Source organism: Calidris pugnax, unplaced genomic scaffold (genome assembly GCF_001431845.1).
Source record: "Calidris pugnax isolate Ruff unplaced genomic scaffold, ASM143184v1 scaffold124, whole genome shotgun sequence".
In the NCBI taxonomy this organism is placed as follows: domain Eukaryota; kingdom Metazoa; phylum Chordata; class Aves; order Charadriiformes; family Scolopacidae; genus Calidris; species Calidris pugnax.
Window position 1 is genome coordinate 1,246,997 of NW_015090914.1, and position 24,528 is coordinate 1,271,524.

At 42.5% G+C, this 24,528-nt stretch overlaps 2 protein-coding genes across 2 annotated transcripts; one reads left to right on the forward strand and one right to left on the reverse strand.

Annotated features, from left to right (window-relative positions):
* The first annotated feature begins 4,526 nt into the window (after positions 1 to 4,526).
* On the forward strand, positions 4,527 to 10,916 carry LOC106892325. Its single transcript, XM_014949434.1, has 4 exons — positions 4,527 to 4,674; positions 5,386 to 7,293; positions 10,255 to 10,370; positions 10,821 to 10,916. The coding sequence occupies exons 1-4, from the start codon at positions 4,527 to 4,529 to the stop codon at positions 10,914 to 10,916; spliced, it is 2,268 nt and encodes a 755-aa protein (XP_014804920.1).
* Positions 10,917 to 16,456: 5,540 nt separating this feature from the next.
* Positions 16,457 to 24,400, reverse strand: RP9 (retinitis pigmentosa 9 (autosomal dominant)). Its single transcript, XM_014949429.1, has 6 exons — positions 24,151 to 24,400; positions 22,037 to 22,067; positions 21,096 to 21,225; positions 20,679 to 20,770; positions 19,177 to 19,238; positions 16,457 to 17,605 (listed from the first exon to the last, which is right to left on the reverse strand). Exons 1-6 carry the CDS (start codon positions 24,363 to 24,365, stop codon positions 17,392 to 17,394), a joined length of 744 nt encoding a protein of 247 aa, XP_014804915.1. The 5' UTR covers positions 24,366 to 24,400; the 3' UTR covers positions 16,457 to 17,391.
* Between the last annotated feature and the right edge of the window lie 128 nt (positions 24,401 to 24,528).

Genomic DNA, 24,528 nt, shown 5'->3' on the forward strand with positions numbered 1-24,528 from the left:
TTCCCCCGCCCGCGCGCCGCGATGGGGGGTGCAGCGCCCCCTGCTGGGCGGCCTGAGGCGAACGGGGCCCGCGGCGGGCGCGCCTCACCCCGGCCCGCCTTCCGCCGCCGTCTCCTCCTCGGGCCCCGGCCCTCCCGGCAGGATGGGGCACCCGGGATGCCGAGACCTCCTTCGGCCGACCGAAGGACCCCCGGGGGTGGGAGGTTTGCTGCTGCGCCGGCAAACGCCGCCTGAGGCCTTGTGTGGCCTGCGGCCTGCAGGGGAGCGAGAGGGGCGGGGGCGGGAGGAGCCTGAGGGCTGAAGCCAAAAGGAAGGAAAATCCTGATAAAAAGGCAACTTTTTAAACTCTAAGGAGCGTTTCTCTTCTCCAAGAGAAAGGCTGAGAATTTAACTTAAAAAAACAAAAGTGAAAGCTTAAATCTGATGAATGCAGGAGTTAAAACATCCCAAACAAATCACCAGGCAGCCTGCACGCCCAGTGCAAGAGCTGCCACCAGAGCAAAGGAAAAGCTTTGGCTTGGGGTGTCTGTGAGCAATGCGATCAGTAATCCCTCCCAGGCACTTTATAATCTGTGTCTTAGTTCAACAGACAAGTTTAATCTCAATATTATAGAAAGAAAAAAGCCAGAAGTTATCTGGAATTTCTTGACTGTTACGGTTCGAGGAACCCACAACAACTTACTGTCATTCAGACAGTTATTCTCTCACCCAAGGACCCCTCCCCACACGGGAAGGGTAACCAGGAAAAGCAAGGAAACCTAGGGGTTGAAATGTAAACAGATATAATAGAAAATGACTAGATAATTAATAATACTGAAGAACCAGCTTTGATCCCGATGCCAATATAAGATATACAAGAATTATACTCAGCCCATCCCATCAGCAGGACACGGCTCTCCCAGCAGGGACAGCCCATGTGGGACACTGTGAGCGCTGTGGCTTCGGGAGAAAGGGAAGAGCTCAGAGCTCCAGCACCGGGGCAAGCAGTTCTCGGGATCGCAGCCATTACAGAAGAGAAGCTGCACAGCAAACTTTCTAATTTATATTGAATGTGTCATTCATGGTATGATATAATCCCGTTGGCCTGCTTGGGTCAAGTGCTCAGGTCCCGCTCCTCCTCATCCCCACACCTGGCAAGGCTCGAAAACACCGAGACCTTGAAACCCGCATGCCATTGCTGGCTATAAAGGAAATATTTTCCGACACTCAGAGGCTAGAGTCTTCTAAGAGTGCAGTTTTCCCAAGCATTAGAAGAGAAATCAGTCCTGTGTTGCTCAAACCAGAGCACCAGCCTTGAAATATAAACAACCTGTGAGCATGTACACCTCTTTGTTTTTCTCTGGTTGCTTACCTACTTGCATAGTGCATTCCTGGGGCATCCTTCTCTTGGACATCACAGAATCATGGAATTGTCAGAGTTGGAAGGGACCTCTAGAGCCCATCCAGTCCAACTCCCTGCCAAAGCAGGGCTGCCCAGAGCACATCACTCAGGAGCATCCAGGTGGGGCTTGAAGATCTCCAGAGAAGGGGACTCCACACCCTCCCTGGGCAGCCTCTGCCAGGGCTCTGCCACCCTCACCCCAAACAAGTTCTTCCTCACATTGGAGTGGAACTTCCCATGGCACGGCTCTCCCAGCAGGGACAGCCCATGTGGGACACTGTGAGCGCTGTGGCTTCGGGAGAAAGGGAAGAGCTCAGAGCTCCAGCACCGGGGCAAGCAGTTCTCGGGATCGCAGCCATTACAGAAGAGAAGCTGCACAGCAAACTTTCTAATTTATATTGAATGTGTCATTCATGGTATGATATAATCCCGTTGGCCTGCTTGGGTCAAGTGCTCAGGTCCCGCTCCTCCTCATCCCCACACCTGGCAAGGCTCGAAAACACCGAGACCTTGAAACCCGCATGCCATTGCTGGCTATAAAGGAAATATTTTCCGACACTCAGAGGCTAGAGTCTTCTAAGAGTGCAGTTTTCCCAAGCATTAGAAGAGAAATCAGTCCTGTGTTGCTCAAACCAGAGCACCAGCCTTGAAATATAAACAACCTGTGAGCATGTACACCTCTTTGTTTTTCTCTGGTTGCTTACCTACTTGCATAGTGCATTCCTGGGGCATCCTTCTCTTGGACATCACAGAATCATGGAATTGTCAGAGTTGGAAGGGACCTCTAGAGCCCATCCAGTCCAACTCCCTGCCAAAGCAGGGCTGCCCAGAGCACATCACTCAGGAGCATCCAGGTGGGGCTTGAAGATCTCCAGAGAAGGGGACTCCACACCCTCCCTGGGCAGCCTCTGCCAGGGCTCTGCCACCCTCACCCCAAACAAGTTCTTCCTCACATTGGAGTGGAACTTCCCATGGTCCAGCTTGTGCCCGTTGCCCCTCGTCCTGTCACTGGGAACCCCTGAAAAGAGTCCGGCTCCATCCTCCTTCCACCCACCCTTTAGATCCTTGGAAGCATGAAGAAGGTCTCCCCTCAGCCTTCTCTTCTCCAGGCTCAAGAGTCCCAGCTCTCTCAGCCTTTCCTCATCAGGGAGATGCTCCAATCCCTCCATCACCTTGGTTGCCCTACGCTGGACTCTCTCCAGCAGTTCCCTGTCTCTCTTGAACTGGGGAGCCCAGCACTGGAGGCAGGATTCCAGTGGTGGCCTCCCCAGTGCAGAGCAGAGGGGGAGAATGACCTCACCACCTCCCAGTCAATGCTCATGCTGTCATTCAGAGACATGAAGTCGCAAAGCAGCCCCCCAGATTCTCATCCCCTTTAAGGACCCAGGGCAGAGCCTAATTAGAACCTTGCATTTCATAAATTGCTGTTAGATCTGCTGGAGTACCCTGCACTGGAACCAGCACTTCCCTTGCTTATATGGGGAGAGCATCGTTTGTCAGTCCCCTTGGCTGGGTTAGGATGTAAAAGCATTGCTCTCTTTACTGGGTATTTCCATATCTCATTTTTATTCCCCTACAAAAAGTGTCTTTAACAGTAGTTTTAAGCAGAAGATTAGCAGTATTTCCATTTGGTTTTTTGTTTTATATTTTTTTTTAGTGTAAGTTCCAATGTTACAAAAGGAAAACATTAGACTCACTCGGGGAGGCAGCTTAAATCTCTGCAGAATGAGACCGTTAGCTCTCTGCACACCAGCTGGAGGCTTTTACTACTGCTCCTAGCCTGGTGTTTGGATTCTGCCTCCCACATATTGCCAGAGAAAGGCCCCCGTGTCCCTGCTAAATGAGCCTCAGGTGGGAGGGGGAGTGGACAAGTGGCAGCTGCCTGCCATAAAGAGGGTGAGCTGAGGCTGTGGTTAGTTTCTTGCTGGGCTTTGAGCAGCAGCATAGACCTTAGTTTTGAGGGGCTCTAATAGGGCAGGAATAGCTTAGTTTTTGTTAGGGCTTCTGTTTCGTGGTTGGGTTTGTGTTTTTTTTTTTTTTTTTTCCTTCCCTACATTGCACTCTCTTAAAGGTCAAAGTGGTCTTGGGAGCTTTGCATTAGGAGAGTGAGGGGAGTTGGTCAGCTTTTTGGTGCTTGTGGGAGCTGGCTGGGCTGCTCTAGATGGAAACTGAAGAGGGCTCCAGTGTTCCTCAAAGCTTCTGAAACTCCAGGCTGAGCTGTGTGCCAGTTTGTAACAGGTGTTGAATTCAAGTTATTTTTTTTCTGACTTTGAAATGTTTAAGTTGTTTAAAGAGTTGGCTTGCTGTCTATTTTCTGTCACTAGATCTCCTGAGTTCCCTTATTTCATTTATTCTTATAAGTTATGTGTAATAAGGCTGTATCACTTGCCAGGGTTGGAATGAACTGAACTTAGCGTATTAGTTACCTGAGGGAATACAGAAGTGTGGGAGGAAGGTCTGTCCTGTGAATTTTGTATGGCTTTGAATTTGAAATCATGCATAAGGATTTTCCTTTTTTTTTTTTTGTTACTCATCGCTTAGTTTAAGCATAGGAAGCATGGTGTCACTGAAATGCTTGGTTTATGATGTTAGCTGTTACTGTTCTTAACTAAATTATAAAGTAAAATTCCTGAATTAATAAGAGTTCTCATTGTCATCTCAAATACAACATATGCATTGGTGTTAAGAAGTGTTTTCTTCATGGAGCACCAAACTTCTGATTGTGTGAAGCCTTCTATTAAGCTTTTTTTTTTAGGCCTCTTGCTCAAGGCTAATTGACTGAAGACTAATTTATAATTGGCTGGAATACTACTTATATAAAATGTGTGCATGGAGGACTACATTAAAGTTACTGGTCTATTGGCTTTAAAATATGTTATAAGATGGCTTGAAGTAGTACTGAGACCTGCATATAAAAGTTTGCTTAGCAAAGGAGAACTGAAGTTTTTGGCTTTGATAGTATGTCAGTTTTCTACTTTCTGGTTGGAAGATAGTAGTTTTCTTCTGGAAAAATCTGGTTTCATTAGGCTGAGAGAGGAATGTCTCCTGGATTCTGGCAGAACATAAAAATCACTGTCATACAGTTTTTGAAGTGGTTAATCTCTTATTTCTTTTATCTTTTCCAGTGTTAAAAAAAAAAATAAAAATGAATACTACCTCAAATTCAGAAAGTGGATCGTATTCCACCAGCCACACAAGACCCTTTTTTTATGCACAGCCAACAGCACAACAGCCTTTTCCAAATTCGTGGTACCTCAGTCATGCGTACAGCCCGTACTGTGTACCTGCTCCAGGTAAGGGAAATGAGAGCTGTCTGGGGAAGCTTTGCTTAGTAAACTGCTGCTAGAGAGGAGGAAGCAAATGTGTATCTGTGTTAATGAGTTTGTTGGGAGTTTAAGGTAGAATTAATGTAATGTTCTGGTTGTCAAAGATTTGATTTATGAAGTATCAGTTAAATATGTAACTTGTGTGCTGGAAAGCATTCATTTCTGGAGAATGGAAACTAAGCAAAATATTAAGTAATGATTATCCTACAGATAAAAAGCTCTAGAACATGCCTAGTGATTAGTATGTGGGTATGTATGAATTCCATACATGCATGCATCATAGGTATGGATAAATACAAAATTAAAAATCCACATAGAAACGATATTGTTAAATACCTCTGGTAAATGGTATGCATATGTTAATTTCTAACTGTAGCTGTCTTTTTCGGATACAATACTATAGCATAGTTAATAATAGAATAAAAAAAAAATTACAGGAGGCTAGTTAATGTATGTTCTGAGGAATAAAAGTAAGCTCTAGTTAAAGTATAGCTGTCCAGATGGTCCATAACAGGGACCTGGGTATCTGCAGCAGATTTGCTTCCAAACATTGACAGGTGGAATGCTTTACTTACCAGTGTAGCTGTCCCTGGGTATGCAAGCAATTATTAATCAGAATGACTTATTTCAGAAAGAAGATATATTTGTTCTTAATTTTTTTTAATCCCCAATGTCTAGGCTTCCGAAGTGGAAATCCATATTTTCCATTTTATTCTGTTGCGCTCCATGAGTACCCCGGATTTTTTGTTCGACAGCATCCAGTGCATGCAAGAATTAATAGAAGGCCTTATTTTAATGCCCCCACACCTTCCCCTATATTTTATCATGCAACAAGATTTAGACATTATAGTACCTCTGGGAAAAAAATGGAGACAAAAGAAACACAGACTGATCCTAGGCAGCCTGAAAACAAGCAAAAGAAGCATCAAGATACCCGTACAGATGCAGGAAATGCAGCCTGTGTCTCTTCTGGTGTAGGTACAGAGACTGAAAGTGCTTCAAAGAAACAGGATTCATCTGGATCTTCCATTGTGTTAGACAGAGAGTTTCATAACAAGAGCCCTTCCAGCTCTACACAGTACAGAAATCTTCCTACTGGGAGCTATGCCTTTGAGAAGGAAGAAGTGAGGATAGAATATGGAAATGGCTCTCCAGCTATTCAGCTCTGGAAGTCCTTTAAAGAAACTATCCCTCTGTATGATGTGGCAAGTGGTAAATCAGTCCCAGAAAATGCAGTACAGCATGACTTATTTTCTGTTAGCTCATGTGAAGGGAGGATATATGGCCCTCCTGAAGGGGAGAAAATGGTGCCAGGAGCTTTCTTAGATGAGAGAAAAGCTGTTCTCACCTCAAAACAGGGTGCTGAAGCTGTGCAAGAACAAGAGGTCCAAAATAATGAAGTGAAGATGGATGCAGAAAAGCAGGCAAATACAAGTCAACAGGCAAAATCCCCCCCAGGGGAAACCATGGCAGTGGAAATTGCAGAGATGGCAAGATCTGTTGGCATAGATCAGCCAGTCGTAAGACAGGATGTGATAGTAGCTAAGAAATCCAGCTCTAGAAAATCCACAGGCTCAAAAACTTCTCAAGAAGAGCCCAGCTTTATTCAACAAGCAGGATTGCTCCCACCTGGTATGGAGGTAATGAGTGACTTGAGTTTTCAGCAGAAAAAGCTGAATCTAAGCCACAGCACAACCAACGAAAGTCAAACAGATAAAAGTATTTGGTGTGACGAATCAATTGAGAAGTACATTCCCTCTAACAGCTGGCTGGCTAGTATGGACGCAAACTACAACTACGACGTTTGTTTGCCGCAACGGAAATGTCAGAGTGTACTCAGTCTTTCTTCTGATGACATGTCCTCTAGAGAGGAAGGCTCATCAATTGATAATACCCCAGTGTCTTACTTTGTCCCTGACTATGTGCTTCAGAAAAGCATGTATACTTTCCAAAAAAGTACAGAGGGCTTAGAGAAAGAGAAAATTAAAAGTGCTGGGTCCCTTAATGAAGATGAAGTGGTAGGAAGGGAGCAGATGAACAGTTTGCATGACCAAGATGTCACAAACTCTTCAACGATGAAGACTAAAGAGGCTTCTAGTAAAGGCAGAAATCTGGGAGCTTTTCCTAGATCTTCAAGTCAGAAAAAAATAGTTTCTCTCAAGAAAAAAACAGCTAAGAGTTTGTCAGAAGTTGAGGACTCTGAAGAATACTCTGTGAGGGAAGAAGAAGAGGATGAAAGTGAAGAAGAAGAGGAGGATGATGGTATGGATGAAATGGAGTATTTCTTTCAAGAAGTCCCTCCGTATGGAATCTTGACACCTAGTAGAGGAAGTTTCTACCAAGTTGGCCAGAGGGTTCTTTGGAAACCACCTAAAAATGCTATTCCGGCTCAATTAATTAGCTGGCCTGCTCAAGAAAAAATAGCTAGGAGTGGACTTGGTGAGAGCATTGGTGTAGTTTACAAGCCAAAGGAGAAAGAACAAGAAGAAGTTGTATACGGTGACTGTGGGTATTATGGAAGAAAGAGGCCTATGTCAAGAAGAGAAGGACTTGACCACCAGCGGATGGTGTGGAAATGCTTGGGAGGTAAGCTAATTGCTGAGGACAAAGTACTTCTTAATAGGACACACAAAGAAGGCCTAATTGAGTTGCAAATTGTAGTTTGTACCAGTGGGAAGACTGGAGAATGTCGTTGTTTCAGGTGTGGCTTAGAGCCAGAAGTACTGCAGAATATTTTAACTTTTTTTGTGGCAGAGGGGATTTGCTGCAATTTTCTACCTATTGCATGAGGATTCTGCATCTTCACAACCAACAGAGAATTTTGCAGAAACTCTCCTTTGAGTTACATTTGATGTACTTCACTTCCTGACAGTAGTGGCAATTTTTTCATTTGAGAAGCTTCAGGTCACTTGAACTACACATTTATGATTGTTTAATAATATCTTGGAAACTCAGCACTTAAATTTATACAAACATTCTGACTCCAACATAACAGACCCATGTTAGGTGGATTAAATAGGACTAAGTTTATTATAATCTGGTGGCAATACCCTGTGTAATTTCTTCTCTCTGCGGAAAAGGAGTCAAACTTTATTTTACTATAGCTGCTGCTCTCCTGCTGTTAGCAAAAAAAAAACTTGTTTTATTTTCATAAAATGAGTGTGAAACTGTATTAAATTTGATCCGAAAAGGAACATTTTTATTTACCCAAAGGTAAATATTGGTAGAAATTGGATTAATCTAAACCAAGCTAAGGGGAGTTATCAGTCAGGGTTCGTACCTGCTTAGTTCAGTGGGTATTTCAGTAGTTGGTTGCTGTTTAGTACAGTTTTGTATTGTGAAATGTATTTCATATTGTAGATCAGAGAGGCATCTAAAACAGGATGATCTACTAGTAAAAACAGGCTTGGTGTTCTTAAACTTTATTTTCTTTGTATAAAATATGTAAACTTAAAGTAGCTGGTAATCTTTGTCAAGTGTGGTCTCCAAAAAATGATGTTTTTATTTTAATAGACTCTTGCAATTAGATTCAGTAGCTGGCTTTGTATTCTGACTTGTGGATCAAACAGTGTATTAACATTAGTAAAACTAAATACCCTTTTTTTTTATTTATTAGGAAGGCTGTTAAGGGAGAATATGGGGATACCACCTGAAGAGTATTGGATTAGAAGTGGTGCTAAACCCAAATTTACCAGCCTCTCACCCTCAGCCAAGAGTAAAGAACAAGGTACAACCTATTTCCTCAATGTGTTTTTTGTTCTTAAGGAACATTCAAAAGGCTATGATACAAACCAGCAAGCTTATAATATTTGAATAAGATTTGAAGAGAATAAAACTAATACTCACTGCTCTGGTATTGATGGAATGCCTATCAGTCAGTACATCTTGGGGTGTATTTATATCCTCAAACTCAAACATGTGATAAGGATGCATTATAGATACTCTTTTTTTTTTTTCTTAAAAGTACTATGGGAAATCAAAGCACCAAATACTTTGTGGCCGAGCAAATCCATTTGTATGAAGTTGCTACTGCCATAATTCTACTGGGCTAATACTACAGCTAAACTGTAGTATTAACTTGGATAATGTTTCTCCTGAGTGCACATGCAGTGGTAGTTCCTAATCTTGATGAGTAGCACATCTAGGAAGTTGTGTGTGACAGTAGCATAAGCCAATGTTGAGAGAAACTAGCATGGACCAGCAGTTGCCCCACTACTGCTAAAGGATGTCTGAGTGCAAATCATCTTGATGTGGTTTGGGAAAAGATGAACAAATCAGTTATTCTAATAAAGTAAAAGGTTAGATAGTTTCTGTATCTTCTGCTTCCTCCTGAAGCTGAATGGTTTTTCTTTACAATTAAGGTCTACTTGAAGTTCAGCTCTGTTTCTAGATGCTCTTCAAGGGTGTTTTTTATTCTAAGTGCTGTTGGAACAACTGTAGAATTTGCTGTAGTCTGAGTATTACTGCTCTCCTGGGTCACATGCTTTCAGGTATCCCAGGATCAGTCTATCAAATAGCAGAATGTGAAGTCAACTTCAAAACAGACCGATGACTTGCTTCAGTGATAATATATATCAGGTTTCCTCTATCGACAGCTCAGAAGCCTGTTCTTTAGAGTTCTCCCTGCATTGCTTTCCTGCTTGAGCATGTTGGTGTTTGGGGTTTGGTTTAGGCTCTCTACCCAAAGACTTCTTCAAAATATTGTGGGGTTTTTTTATGCTAGCATCCTCTATAAAAGTTGAGAACACTCTCCTTTAGCAGCGCCGTTCTTAGCTCCTTAAAACAATTCATATAAATAATAACATAGTTCTAAAATAATTTTGTTATCTTTTACTTTCAGCATGTCCCTTCTAAGCCATAGATGATGTGGCAAACTGAGAGTGCCCAGCCTTTCTGTTATTCCCTGCTTTCTCTTCCTGCCTATCTAGTTTGAAGAAGCCATCACATTCAGAATTAGGGAGCAGGAATTGACTTCTGAATGCTGTTCATACCAATGGATGCCTCAGGAGTGTTAGTAGAACAACATCCTTTTTAAAGCTTTGCTTATTTTAGGACTAGTTTCTTCAAATTAATCTTAAAAATTAAGTCCCCTGCAAGTAGGGAGGTTTTAGCTAAACAAGATCTGTTGCTTTAACAGTAATATCATATGCTAAATTTGACTTCTTGAACTGCGTACCTGTGGTACATAACTTAGTTCTTCAGAGTTGTTAAGACAGTGGGTGAGTTGTGCCACTTGGACAGCTGTCAGTCAGTCCTGAACACTTGTAAAGCGAACTGGAGCAGAATTATTCAACTTTCACTGGGTTCCTTCTTGCCACATTAGCACCTATCCAAGTTCTGATGCAAAATTCAGTGCATCCAGCATTATGGATTCCATACTGTAGACATACAAGACTGCTTGGCATACGTAGTGTCAGTTCTATCTGCCACTAAAATGGACATGTAGAGGGAAGGGAGAAAAAAGAACGCTATGGGCCAGTTGGGGGAAATCCAGCTGTAACTTGCTATGGCTATGATCTGGAGAAATAACACTGGTTGTATCTTTAGGGTGCCCACCTTTGATTAAACTGAAGAAGAAAAGAATAGGCAAGCCACCTTCAAAACGCAGGAACACGAGATGTGAGGTGGAAGAAGTAGAGGTGTGGGAGGTGCCCAAGAACAGCGTACGCAAAGGTTGGTATGCAGTGGCAAGCTACAGAAACGACTGTTACAAGCATTTCTTCATTACTGTCTCTGGGACTAATGGTTCTTGGCTTGAACTGCAAGGACACTGGATAGCCTGTGAAATAATAGCAAATGCTATCTATGCAGACAAGACGAGGAAAAAAGTAAGCTAAAGTTTGAACACCTAGCTATGAATGCTGTTGGAGCTCTGACAAGGTTAGGTTCCCTCCCTTTATTTATGGGAAAGGGGGGGCAGGGGAAAACCACCTACAAAACCCCTCCAACAAAACCAAACACAAACGCCAAACCCCACTATTTTGGTCTCAAGGTTCTTCACAGGATTTTATCTTTTTAAAATGTTGGGTCCTGTGTCACTCTGCATTATATCCTTTTCTTTAAGCTACAGGTCTGTCTCAGCCTGTAACTTGATCCAGCACAAATGCATGTAGATAGTCCCTAGGAACTTTGACTTTATGGAGTACGAACTTCTTGCTACTTTGGAGGAAGATAGGAAAAACAATGGAGGGGAAAATTTCGTGAAGTAGGTGCAATAACAAATATGCTTTTGTGCATTTTTGGGAGAGTCTGAAAAGGTTATAAAAAGTAGGTGCAATAACAAATACGCTTTTGTACATTTTTGGGAGAGTCTGAAAAGGTTATAAACTGAGAAGGTCAGTACATAAAAGCAGCTACCTCAAAGATCAGAGTTCCTTCTGGAATAGAACAATCTGGTATAGTTAAGCTACCTTCGATATTCATTTAGTTAGTTCTCATATACTAAACCAGAGAAAGGATTAAAATTCCATGTATTTGTAAGGTCAGAAACAAACTTAGACTGAAACATCTTACTAGTCAAAATTGGCATCACTCCTGAAGTCAGATTGTTTAAATATTGGTGTTAAACCTTTAATTGCTGATCCTTTTCAGTAAAAGCATTCAGGAAGTTTGCACAATCCCAAACTACTACTTATATTTGCCCCAGAAATAGTTGGTGTTCCTTGGATGTGTTCAACAATGCAGTTACAGGAGCACACTGCAAATATGCTATGAGTTTGATATGGAACTCTTATCTGTTGTACTGGAATATTCTGCAGTCTGGTATCATTCCTGCAGAATTTATCCTTGTTGGGAAGCTGAATACATAATTCTCATATCAACCATTGGTGTCCTCTCCTGCAACAGGAAAAGGCAATTGCTGATGTCTAGTCCTTCTTTAGAATTATATTGGCATGTATTATTTGGAAGGACAATATATATCTTAATCTTTTTTTTTTTCCTTAGGGAGTGGAATGAGGAAGTCCCTCTATAAGAGAAGATAACTGCAAATACTGGGGCAGGAGGGGAAAAACAAATGTGTCGGAGGTTTGCATAACTCCAAAAGTCTGTTGTTATTCTCCTGTGTATCTTTTGAGTTGCTGTGCACTCTTAAAGGGTAAGAAGTAGCACTGTAAAGACTGAGAACACTATTAAAATGGAATTAAGTATTTAACACTAAAGTCACCTTTTTACAACTAGCATATCCACTGTTTAAATAATAAATTTAATAGAATTGCACTTTGAGACTTCTTGTATTCCATCTCTACATGGAAGTAAAAAAAAAACTAGATAGGGCTGTATGTGCCTCAGTACCATCCTAGGATACCATTTACTGCTGCCCTGTTCTGAGGCTCTGCAGGACTGGGAAGCCTGTCAACACCTTCTCATCTCATAGTCAGTTTGTCTACATGATGTGGACGTAGGTACAAGACTTTCTTCCATCAGTTGGATTTGTTTTTGTCAGAAGTGTAAAGGAACATAGTTAAAGCTGATTCAAGTCAAGTACTGACTCAAAATTTCAAGGCAGTTCCTCAGTTATTATTCTAAATGCATGAGTGAGGACTAAAACTGAAGCCCTTAATCAATGTGATGCTTCCCCCTCCTCTCCTTTTTCTGTGGAAATTTTTTGGGTCCTCTATGAAAACCCTGAGCTGGAGATGGACTTTGAAAATGAAACAGAAGTTTTTTACAACAGTGGTGTGCCATGTTCCCTGACTTCTTACTGGTGACTTTTATTACAGTTGATAGTGTCCTTGGCAACCCACTACAGAAAAATCTTTATAGAGCTAAGAGGATAAAACTAGGTCTCTGATGAGCTCCCTTATGAATAAAGGAAATAGATGAGGTGGATAGCTCAAAAATATGTGATCCTTTTTCATGTCTATGGAAGTTAGTATTACCATGTGAGAAAATAAATGTGATGCTGCCATTCTTGGATGATTCCCAAGAAAGTTATAGTGGGAATGAAAAAGGTAGGGGAACTTGGTGGGGGGTGGGGAAGAACAAACTGAAAAAACAAGAAACCAGCCAGTTCTTCTTAAATAAAGGGCAGGGGGGAATGAAGAGACAGGACTTCTCTCCTGCCTCCTCTCCCAGTGTTCTTATTCTGTCTGCTCTAGAGTAACTTACAGGGATAAAAGTAGTATTTCCTGTGACTCCATTCAAGTGTTGTGCCTGCCTATTACTAGTTTGAGCTGTAATTGAGATTGTGCTGTTTTCCCTCAGTGAGGAGTATTGAGGTTTCCCTAATCAACTGATTCTTGATCTTTCTATTATTTTTAATAGCACTTGCTTGTTAAAGAGCTACTGTAACTAGAGCCTTTACCCCAAGCTGTCAGGGATCCACTTAAAAACTTGGCAGCACAGCGTTAACTTCCTCTCTACCTTAAGCACTGCAAGAAAGTATACAAATTCTTATTTGGCTTTTGTGCTGCACAAAAATCTGTTGCATCAGAATCTCAAAGAATAAAATGAGGGAAGGAATTATGTCAAGCACGGAGCTCTTAAATACTCTGCAAAATATAGGACTGCTGGTCTTGGATATCTAGTACAGGAATGTGCTGCTCCTAGAGAGGGATAAACTTTATTCTGATGGGGAGAATGAGTGGTAGAATCTCTTCAACTTGAAAGCTGTAAGTGATGAGCTCAGAGTAATCCTCAGCTATAATTGAGACATCTTAGAGAGGGACTGAGCCTGAGTGTGGCTTTGGGATTGAATACTAAACTAATTCTCCTGATGGATTAACGTTTGTCTCTTGCTGCTTGTCTGAGAAGAATATTCATGACCTCACAATTAGATGGCACTCTTTTGGGGATGGCAAACATTTCACAGGCACTCCAAGATCACCCTAGTCACCCTTTCATACCTCTTGCACTAGTCAGTATGCTATTTTACCCACACAGAAGCAGCAGTTTAGGGCCTGGTGATGCTAGGTCCCAAGAATAGGTGAGGGAGTAGCAGTAGGAGTGTTTAGACAGCTCTTTGAAAACAAATGCCACAGGTATGCTGCGAGATTTTAAGCAGTTAGTTTACAATGCTGTGGACCCACACCAGTGCTGTAGACGTATGTGGTGCAGTCTACTCTGACAGCACTAGTCCTGTGACCTTACAACTAAATCTTCTGCTTGGCTTTTTCTTCACTCAGCAAGCAGCAGGGACAATCCAGGGGCTACATCTGAAGTCACCTGGCACACAGCTTAACGTCCAGACAGGCTGTGACATGCAAACTGAAGTGGAGCCACTGGGTTTGTGTTGGCTTGTCTGGTTTTCATTCCAGGCTTTAATTCTCAATTTGGTAGCATCTGCATGGTATAAAGCTTGCTCTTTTATAATGTCCTGTTTTCTGCCTTGTTTTGGAAAAGATTAATTACAGGTCTTTCTCTTAAAATGGCAAAGGGGAGCCAATGGCAAAACCCACCCGTTGCATGCCAGCTGTGGGTGTATCAATGGGAAACAAACCCACTGTTCAAAGGGGAGCCCTCAGGTTCCCCAGGCTGACCCACTGCCCATGGCCAGCCCGGGGAACAGGTCCATAACCCCCAAGGAATTTCATGGCCAAAGAAAGAAGACAGATGTCAGTGGTTTTGGTGAAGTAACCCTTCTGAGAAGAACGGTGAAGAGTATGAAGATAAACAGCTGGGAGCTGGAGCCCTGGTGAGCTGTGCTGCCTACGGGCTGTGTTGTAGCTGCATCTCACTCAGACTCGCAGGACTATGCAATCATGGTATTACTAGCACTCAGGTTCAACAGGACTTTCAAATGGGAATATACACATCTACAAAGGCAGCAAGGATTGCTAGGGAAAAACAAATTATTTGAACAGAAACGTTAATAGTTCAATGGTTAAGATCTAAAAAATAAGGCTCATCAGTCTCTCAATACTATAGCTTTCTACCCTGCTTTCTGGATTTACTTCTATACAGAATAATTTTCCATTAATAGAAATGGATGTTGGTATTTATCTCTAGGCTATGTATTTCTAAAAGACCTAGAGTCTCTTAAATGCTGGCTTTGACAGTGTAAAAAAATGCTAAATGATTAATCATGCTGCTTAGCATTCCAGCACCAGCTACCACTACTCAAAATCTTACTCTACTGAAACTGTTAATTTTGAAATTGGCTTTACTTCTGTGAGTTTCAGGACAGAACTATTAAATCTTTGTGTATGGGATATGATGGAGATCTATAAAACCGGTAATGATATGGGGAAAATGAATAGGAATCAGTTGTTCACATGCCTTCCATTAGAGGAACTAGGGTGCACGAAACGAAACTAGGAGGGAGCAGTCTGAAAAGCAAATGAAGTTTCTTCGCTAATTATTAATTAACCTCTAGAGTTCCTTGCTGAAGAAAACTGCAAAGTTTACAAAAAGTGATTGGATGGAAAATAAAAAATGTATCCAAGGCTATTAAATACTAAAATAAAACTGATAATTCCAAGTGCCTGCAAGCACTTGGAGGGTGAGTGGAGGCTGAGACAGCATTTTGGTGAAACAGCAGAAATAATGCCACTGGAATTTGCCCTTTTCTGTTATGTAGGCATCCACTATTGACCATGAGCAGGAAACAATACTGGGTTAAACAGACCTTTATCTGGCACAGAGGAGTGATTTGGTATCTCAAAACAAAACTTTTAAATTGTATTCGATGTAAGTTAAAGAACAGTCCTTTACAGTATTTTTTGATTGTTCAAATATTAAATCCTGGTAGGTAAAATGGGAAGGTCTCGTGCTATTTCAGCTGTTATGTCTTTTTCTGGTGAAAGAGACAGGAGCTTTGAATTTGATGATGTTGATACAGGGAATTATCAGGAGTCACCAGAAAATCCCATCATGGGGAGATTTGCTAAATAATGCTGGAGGATAAAACACATCTGCACAGTTGAGCTATGGGAATAAAATAAAGAACCTTTTTTGCAAGTAGGCCTTGACTACCTGGTTTTTCCCCAGAACATATTATGAATAACTAGCAAGACATGAGGGTTTATTTTTACTAAATGACTTTTAGACATGTAAGAGGGAGAAAACACACTTTAGCATATACTTCCCCTATTCTCTCTTCCAAAGCTCTCAGAAGAATAAAAAAAAAAAATCTTAAATGCATTCTATGTTCCTTGATTTCACTGTTAATGTTCACTCTATGAATGTAGAACTTCATCGTGGTGTTATTTTTTTTTTTCCAATATCAGTCTAAGCACAGAGACTAAGTTCTATATAAGTCCTTCCTTGTCCTTTCAAAGCCAATCTGCTTTTCTTTCTCCTTTTGCAGAGTACCAATATACATCACCTAGGTCCTCAAATCACAGCTTGGTACCACTGCACCTTGTGTAGAACTTCATCGTGGTGTTATTTTTTTTTTTCCAATATCAGTCTAAGCACAGAGACTAAGTTCTATATAAGTCCTTCCTTGTCCTTTCAAAGCCAATCTGCTTTTCTTTCTCCTTTTGCAGAGTACCAATATACATCATCTAGGTCCTCAAATCACAGCTTGGTACCACTGCACCTTGAGGTTCCAAAAAGAGGTGCTTACTCTAACACAGTTTACAGCATTCTCAATCTTTCTAGTCAAGTCTGCAAGATGGCAGACTTAAAAGAAAAATGTGGTCACTTCACAAGATCAATTAAGTACACAAAACTTTCCCTTCTTCCTGCTTACAAGTTCTTTACTGCTGTTTTGTGGCTTGCATGCATATAATTGAGAACTGTTTGAAAAGCCTTACGCATTTATATTATTGTGGGATGATTCATAAAATATGACTATATAAAATAATTCTAGCAAACATAAAAAGTAAGTTTGGAATTTATTTCCCCGAGCCTTGTTAAAAGGAAAAAAAAAAAACTCAAACGTATCAAAACAACTGATACTGGTTTATGTAGAAATTAATCTTTTTCATTTCTAACATGAAAACAGCCTTTTTAAATAACTAAAACCACAACCTCTTTACAGTACAGTTGAACATCCAACAACATTACACTTGACTCTCACCCCTATGGTTTGGAGAACAGTTGAGGTGTTACAGAACTGTGCGCATTAATGGCAAAGATATTGAGATTTTGCTACACAAAAACCCCAAGTCTTGCCAACACTGCAATTCTGTCTTAAAGTAAAACCCCTTGATTAACGTTTCCCCTCCTTCAGCAGTGAGCTTTATTTCCCTAGCTGCCAGTACTCAGATAAGTACAAAGAACTTCAGCACATAGGCAGGATGCAGATTAAAAAAATATAACAGTACAACCTGCTTATTATAAGCACTGTGAGCTGTCAGTGCTCTGCTCGGTGCAAACTGCAGCCCCGCTACAGTGAGGCTTTGTATAGAACAAAATGACTTCATGGAGAAAAGACACTTCAATAGGCAGGCTGCTGAACCCTGCAGATGGGTTGGTGACACCCTGGTAGCCACTGCTTTCTGCCCACAGCCACGAGCAGCAACGCAGAGGCCTGAGCTGACCAAGAGAATGACCATTAGCAGAGGTTTTACAGAATAAAGATAGGGCTGACTGGTGGTGTTTCATTGCAGCTCTCTTCCTTCTGGCTGCGGCACTGCAGAGGGGCAGAAGAGGACAGCCAGTGTAGGATGCTGTGTGTATCCATCTGTATGTTCTGAGTTTAACAGAGCCCTTTCCGGCGGTTTCTTCCTCGTTCTTTGGCTCTTTCCTTGCAGTTCACAAGTAGGAGGTCAGTCAGCGTGCAGCAGGTGACTGCTGTCAGTCAGATTCTGACTTCTCATTAGATTTAGATGATTTATGCTTTCTCTTCTTTTTCTTCTTCTTTTCCTTTTTTTTCTTTTCCTTCTTTCTCTTTTTTTTCTTGTGTTTATCTCTGCATTCTGAGGAAGTCGAGCTGCTGCTATCTTCATCATCATCATCACTGTCATCATCTGAGGTAGAGTCCTCCAGGAGCTGCTTCAGATGCTGTATCCTGAATTCAAAAAACGTGAATGAGAACCCTTTCTAGCTCTCCTCTACCTGTAAGAATTTATTCTAGCTTTAACCTGTTTCCTTCCTAGCTTGAGAAATGGAAGCCTCAGGCGAAGGGCAGGGGAACACTTCCTCTTTGGCTGAAGTATGTTCTCGTTACAGTTTTCACAGCCTGATACAAGCAACCTCTTTTGAGACAAGCAGCCAGTCTGTTCCCAGGGACTGTCCCCCCCACGCCACATTGGCCAATAATTATGTGTGCAAAATAATGAGGCAAAAGCTATCACCAGACCACCGTAAGAGGTTCCGTGCTCATCCATACACAGCTGGATGTTGGGATTACGATATTCTGAAATTCATTGCCCTGCTGACACAGAGACAGCGTTGGTGGGGCTGACAGAGGAGACTCTGCTTTAGATGCAGAGATGTTCCTGACAGGCACTCCTCCTTGGAACTTTCATGGATTACTAGCAAATGGGGACAAACTACTTGCTTATTTTACTGTTGTCTTCAGAATCTTCTCCAAGGATTTGAGACACTTGCAGCAGCAGTACTACTCCATGGGCTGCCTGTGCTTTGCTAGTTACCTCAGCCCTGCAGCTCAAGAAAGCACCACAGAATTCTGCTGCTTTATATATTGAATAATTACCTCACATGAGGAACAGCATCGGGTGCCTAGAACTAGCTTTCTAAATCCACCCCTTCTATGTCTACTGAAGGCACTCTGATGTATCGAATTTTAGAAAACATCTCAGTGAAGTCAGTGGAAAAAAAAAAACATATCGAACTGTTTTTTTAGGCCAAAGCTAAACTCAAGTACCTTTCTGAAATTCATTGCCCTGCTGACACAGAGACAGCGTTGGTGGGGCTGACAGAGGAGACTCTGCTTTAGATGCAGAGATGTTCCTGACAGGCACTCCTCCTTGGAACTTTCATGGATTACTAGCAAATGGGGACAAACTACTTGCTTATTTTACTGTTGTCTTCAGAATCTTCTCCAAGGATTTGAGACACTTGCAGCAGCAGTACTACTCCATGGGCTGCCTGTGCTTTGCTAGTTACCTCAGCCCTGCAGCTCAAGAAAGCACCACAGAATTCTGCTGCTTTATATATTGAATAATTACCTCACATGAGGAACAGCATCGGGTGCCTAGAACTAGCTTTCTAAATCCACCCCTTCTATGTCTACTGAAGGCACTCTGATGTATCGAATTTTAGAAAACATCTCAGTGAAGTCAGTGGAAAAAAAAAAACATATCGAACTGTTTTTTTAGGCCAAAGCTAAACTCAAGTACCTGAATATTACAGCATAAATGGATATGACTCCTCTTTAAACTTCATTTCAGGAAAAAATATAGAAGCTAATAGAATTAAAGAGGTAGAACATACTACTGAGCGATTCTGGAGGAAGTAGAAATGCATTAGCATCTGCCAATATAAAGAAGTTGCCATTAGGATCATGTTTTGAGTTGGTAAGGGTAGATTATATCTGAATTTCACCTATACATTAGTATAATGATATCAAAATGAAAACCAAATTGAAAATGCAGTTTCCTACAGAAACGTGCTTACCTCATTTCTTTTTCATGACGTTTATTTTCCCTTATGATATCATACATTGGGTCTTCATGTGCCTTTAAAGTGGAAAACAAAATCCAACGTTGGTAAAGAAAAGTATTTATCACTGACTGTTGTATTTCTTTAAAAAACAAACTAAAGCAACCCAATGCAAGAGGCTTTTTTCAAAAGATGAATTATATTTAGTAAGCTCTTAATTCACCAATATACTCTCAGACTTTACACTGGTAATCTGAACTGTTTATTTTACTTTAGGAAAAGCCTACCTAGGTACATCACCAAAGAAGGGCATTTCCTCAGGTATATTACCTCTCTCCTCTCTGATCACAGTTAACTAAGACAACCCCATACCTTTACTACAGGAATAGCCAGAGGTAGAAGGAATATTGTTCAGAATAGTGAGCTGTGCCCTTCTAGTGTATTTTAAAGACTTAGATACAAATAAACAGGAATACAGGAGCAAGGAATATAGGACAAACAGATAATGAAGTTGGAGTTGGCCTAACATGCTAGGAGCTACCATTATTGGTTCTTAAATCAGTTATTTTTAATTTAAACAGGCATTGCAGCAAAAGACTGTTGTGAAGGAAGATTCAGCAAACAAACTTTGCAGATATTTAAGGTGAGTTCATGCTGTGCAAGAATGCAGCAAAAAGATGGGGTGATTATTTCTGTTGGAAGATTCAGCAAACAAGTTCAACAGAGAGGAGGTACCAGATGCTGACCAGGGGTAAGAATTAAAGTGTCAGTAGCGAATAAAAGATGTTGGGAATGCACCACGAAGGGCCTCGGACAAACAGCAAGAGTTTGGTGCAACAGAGAAGAAGCCTGAGGAAAAGTGAAGGACAGAGGCAATCTGGTTATGGGAGCGGGCCAAAAATACTCCTTGTAGTAGCATTCTGATTGGACAGAGTAAGTCCAGACTGCATTTTTTCAAGGCTAGAAATGAGGACACAAGACCCAAAGCGATGACAGCCTGAAATATAGTTTAACAATGCAGAGCACCAGGAAACGTTAGAGGTCATGCAGAAAGAATGCGCAGAACTGAGATGGAGCCTCATGTAGCAAGAGGTCAGACGTGTAGACAATGACTGGATTACAGACCTAGGCTTGCAGGCTTCATGATGTGGTTGCTCAGTGACAGCGGAAGGCTTGAAGCAGCTACAATGTGGGCAGCTCAAGCTTGACTAAGCATTTTTTGTTACGTTGACATTTTAATGGCAAAAACTGACTGTAATGGTTGAAACAGGTTCTTGAAGATTTCCAATTTAAATGTAAAAATTACTAATATTCCTCTCGGAGAGTAGATTTTCTGCAAAGCAGTCAAACATCCAACCACATCTGTAGCTTTTTCTTTATTAGGAGATTTTCAGCATCTATGTTATACTAGAGACAGAGGAAAAGCCCTTAAGAAAGCATCATCTAACAGGCTTCTCTTCATGTGCATCATCAACATTAGAAAATACAAGCAATAATGCCACAGTGTTTGTACTCACTACTCTAAATTGTTCCAACTTCTGATTGCCTTTAATAAAGAAAGGGCACTCTTTATCTCCTGTTCTGTGTCCGTAACGTTTACACCTCCAACCTTTAAAAAAAAAAGAAGCAGAAGTGAATTGCATCTCTGAGCCATATCAGAAGAAGAAAAAAAGCCTTTTTATGGAAAATATTTTAATTTTGTTGAAACAAATCAACAGATACAAGTATTATGATGATAAATGTAATGTCCATAAAATGTACCTTTTTGCATTTTATTACAGCCTTCAAGGTACTGGTTGCTTTTATATCGATACGATGCCAATCTACCTGGACCTTGCCATCTGTCCACCAGACATTCCGCCCTCCCCCAGAGTAAAAGGGTGGCTACGTGAAAGCCCAATGATATCTGGAATATTTTATATTTTCAGCCTTACACTGCATGACTTTGACTTCTTTTCCCAAAGGCATCCAAAGCCCTTTTGTCGGGGCATGTGCCAGGAATTCTCGTGCACTTTCATTGCCCGGTACATCAGGTATGCAGTCTTCTGGTTTTGTTTCATTCTCCTAGGGAAAAAGATAAGGACAATAAAATCACTTTTTTTTTTTTTTTAACTTTGTAAAAATTAATACTCCAAGCATGCAGGCCTTGACCTAATATGGAGCCTGTTTCTCCTGCAAGATTTATTTTTCTTGTAACATATAAAGGATCCAAAACACCTTTTAACAGCATTAAGTAATTTTCTTTTTCCCTTGCCCTTGAATTTTCTAGTCTGAACTCTATTGCCATATTAATTCCATTCCTTTCCGTTTATTTCAGTAATGTATTTAAATAATATAAATGAAAACTTAAATGACAAGCATAGACTTTCTTCCTTTTCCTGCTAACACAACATAACAATTACAAACCACCTTTACAACACAGAGCAGCATTTTTTAGGTTAAAAGCACTAGATTATGGTTTAGACATATAAATCACAGCAGAAGCAATGACCATTGTGAAAGGAAAGTATTTTTACACCAACATTTGAGCGTAAGCAATGGAGAAAAATCCTGAATTCATTCATGCAAACTGAAAATCTGCTTCACCGTAAATGATTCCCCGTTATCTGCACTATTAAATACTGCATTAAGTTTGTGTGCTCAGAGGTGATGAAAGAACCGGTATCATCCTATCCCGCTCTGGGTATTTCACTCTGGATTTGCCAAGTCAAAGAGGTTGGCTTGTAAACTGAGAAGCTGTGAGTTTTCCTCTGGAAGCACCCACTTCTCTCTGTAATTTATAAGGGTAACGTAGACATTTAAGACAAATGACTACAAGACAGGTTGTGTGAAAACCCCTCATAGTGCTAAAAATTTACTGCGATACATTACCAACCTTAATTAGCCCTGGGGGAGGTTTCTCATAGCTGAAAAGCAACAGAAATATTGTTATCTGCAGCTTAGCACAAATAGCTTGAGAAAATACAGTATTTCAATGGCATAGAGTTAAAACCTATTTAAAACCACATTTTCCCTTAAATTTGACTCTATCAAGAACTATAGCAGAGCACGGATACCTGGATGCGAGCAGACTGAGAGACAGTGCTTGTCTTACCACCACACGTCTCTTGCAACCATCCTTCAGATTCACACTCTTGTGGGGGGAACAACTACTTTCATGGTACAGCTTTACAGGGATGGGTGAAAGCTCAGCTTCAGCTCAGCTTCCACTGCCACAAATGCCCAATTCTTTATTTCTGCAGCACCCCTCCTCAGCATCTCACCAATTCAGACTTCTTTCCTCCAGCGCTGCTGGATCAAAGAGGCACTCAGCTGAAAACACCAACTCAGACCATTTCTTACAGCCAGCTTTGCCAGCCAAATTTAGTACATCCTAATAATAATTTCATCTTTCCTGCAGCGTTTCTCTGGTGTCAATAGGAGATATAAAATGTACTGAAATCCAACAGCTGAGAACACGCATGTGCTCAGGGGGTAAATGTCCAGACATTATGAAATGGGTCTTTGTGACAATCATTTTATGAGTACTGTTTTAGTGCATTTTGTAACAAAAAGACTTGTGCTTTCACGCAGAAAGGGGAAAAAAAAAATAATCATATTCTTGTGAACATTCTGATCTTTTTATTCCATTAAACCCCATTCTATCAAAATGCATCCAGTTCTGGGCTCCCCAGTTCCAGAAGGACAGGGAACTGCTGGAGAGGGGACAGCAGAGGGCTACAAAGATGAGGAGGGGCCTGGAGCATCTCTCTGATGAGGAGAGGCTGAAGGACTTGGGTTGTCTTAGTCTGGAGAAGGCTGAGGGGGGATCTGATCAATACTTATAAATACTTCAAGGGTGGGTGTCAGGAGGATGGGGCCAGTCTTTTTCCAGTGGTGCCCAGGGACAGGACAAGAAGCAACAGGCACAAACTGCAACAAAAGAAGTTCTATCTAAACATGAGGAGGAACTTTTTTGCTGTGAGGGTGGCAGAGCCCTGGAAGAGGCTGCCCAGGGAGGTGGTGGAGTCTCCTTCTCTGGAGACATTCAAACCCCACCTGGACACGTTCCTGTGCAACCTCATGCAGAGCCACGAGGGTGATCAGAGAGCTGGAACACCTCTCCTATGAGGACAGGCTGAGAGAGATGGGGTTGTTCAGCCTGGAGAAGAGAAGGCTCCAGGGAGACCTTATAGCAGCCTATCAATACCTGAAGGGAGCCTACAAAAGAGCTGGGGAGGGACTCTTTGTCAGGAAGTGGTGACAGGACAAGGAGCAACAGTTTTAAATTGGAAGAGATTTAGATTAGGTATCAGGAAGAAATTCTTTGCCATGAGGGTGGTGAGAGCCTGGCCCAGGTTGCCCAGAGAAGCTGTGGCTGCCCCATCCCTGGAGGGGTTCAAGGCCAGGCTGGATGGGGCTTGGAGCAACCTGGTCTGGTGGGAGGTGTCCCTGCCCAGGGCAGGGGGATGTAATTCGATGATCTTTAAGGTCCCTTCCAACTTGAACCATTCTATGATTCTATGACTCTAACCTGCTCTGGGTGGACCTGCTCTGGCAGAGGGTTGGACTAGATGGTCTCCAGAGGTCCCTTCCAACTCCATGTCATTGTGATTCAGTGAAACAGCACAAAGCTCTCACAGCAGGGCCGGGCTGCGACGGGGCCGTCAGGCAGCTCTCAAACCTTTTTATCATAATTTTTTTTTTTAAATCCCCTCTAGCAAAAACCAGTCGAACACCTCCACTGCAACTCCCAGGCTTCCAGGAACCTGGAAAAGGCCTGTATTTCCCCATGGAGCCGCCGTGAGGTGAGCGGGGCCGCTCCACACGGAGGCCTCGGCGGGGGCCAAAGGGCCGCTCCCTCCCCGCTCCGGGCACAGACCCGCTCCCCCGAAACAACGAGCCACCCTTCCAGCCCTGCCCGGGAACGGAGCCCCGACCGCGGCTCTCAGAGCAGAGCGGGGGCGACCCGGCTTCCCCCCGCACCCCCTGGGCCCGTCCCCTCCTCACAAGGACTCCAGGTGCTGGAGCTTCCGCAGCTGCTGCGCCTCCTGCCTCTTCCGTTTCCTCTCATGCCGGTCCTGGGTCCTGCTGCCGCTCGCCGCCGGCTCTGGGTGGCTCCTGCGCCGCGCCCGGCTGCCCCTCGCCGCTCCTTCTTCCTCCTCCTCTTCTTCCTCCTCCACCCCTTTCTCCTCCTCCTGCCCCCTTCGCTCCCTGTGGGACATCGGGCCGGCGGGCCCAGCCCCGGCGGACAGCCAGGCCGCGGCGGCGGCGGCGACGCCCCCTCTGCTCTTCCCCTTCCCGCCCCTCTGCCCTCCCCGCCCTCCACTCGCCGCATTTCGGCTTCACTTCCCCTCCCGGCACAGCCCCGACTTCCTCTGCCGCCGC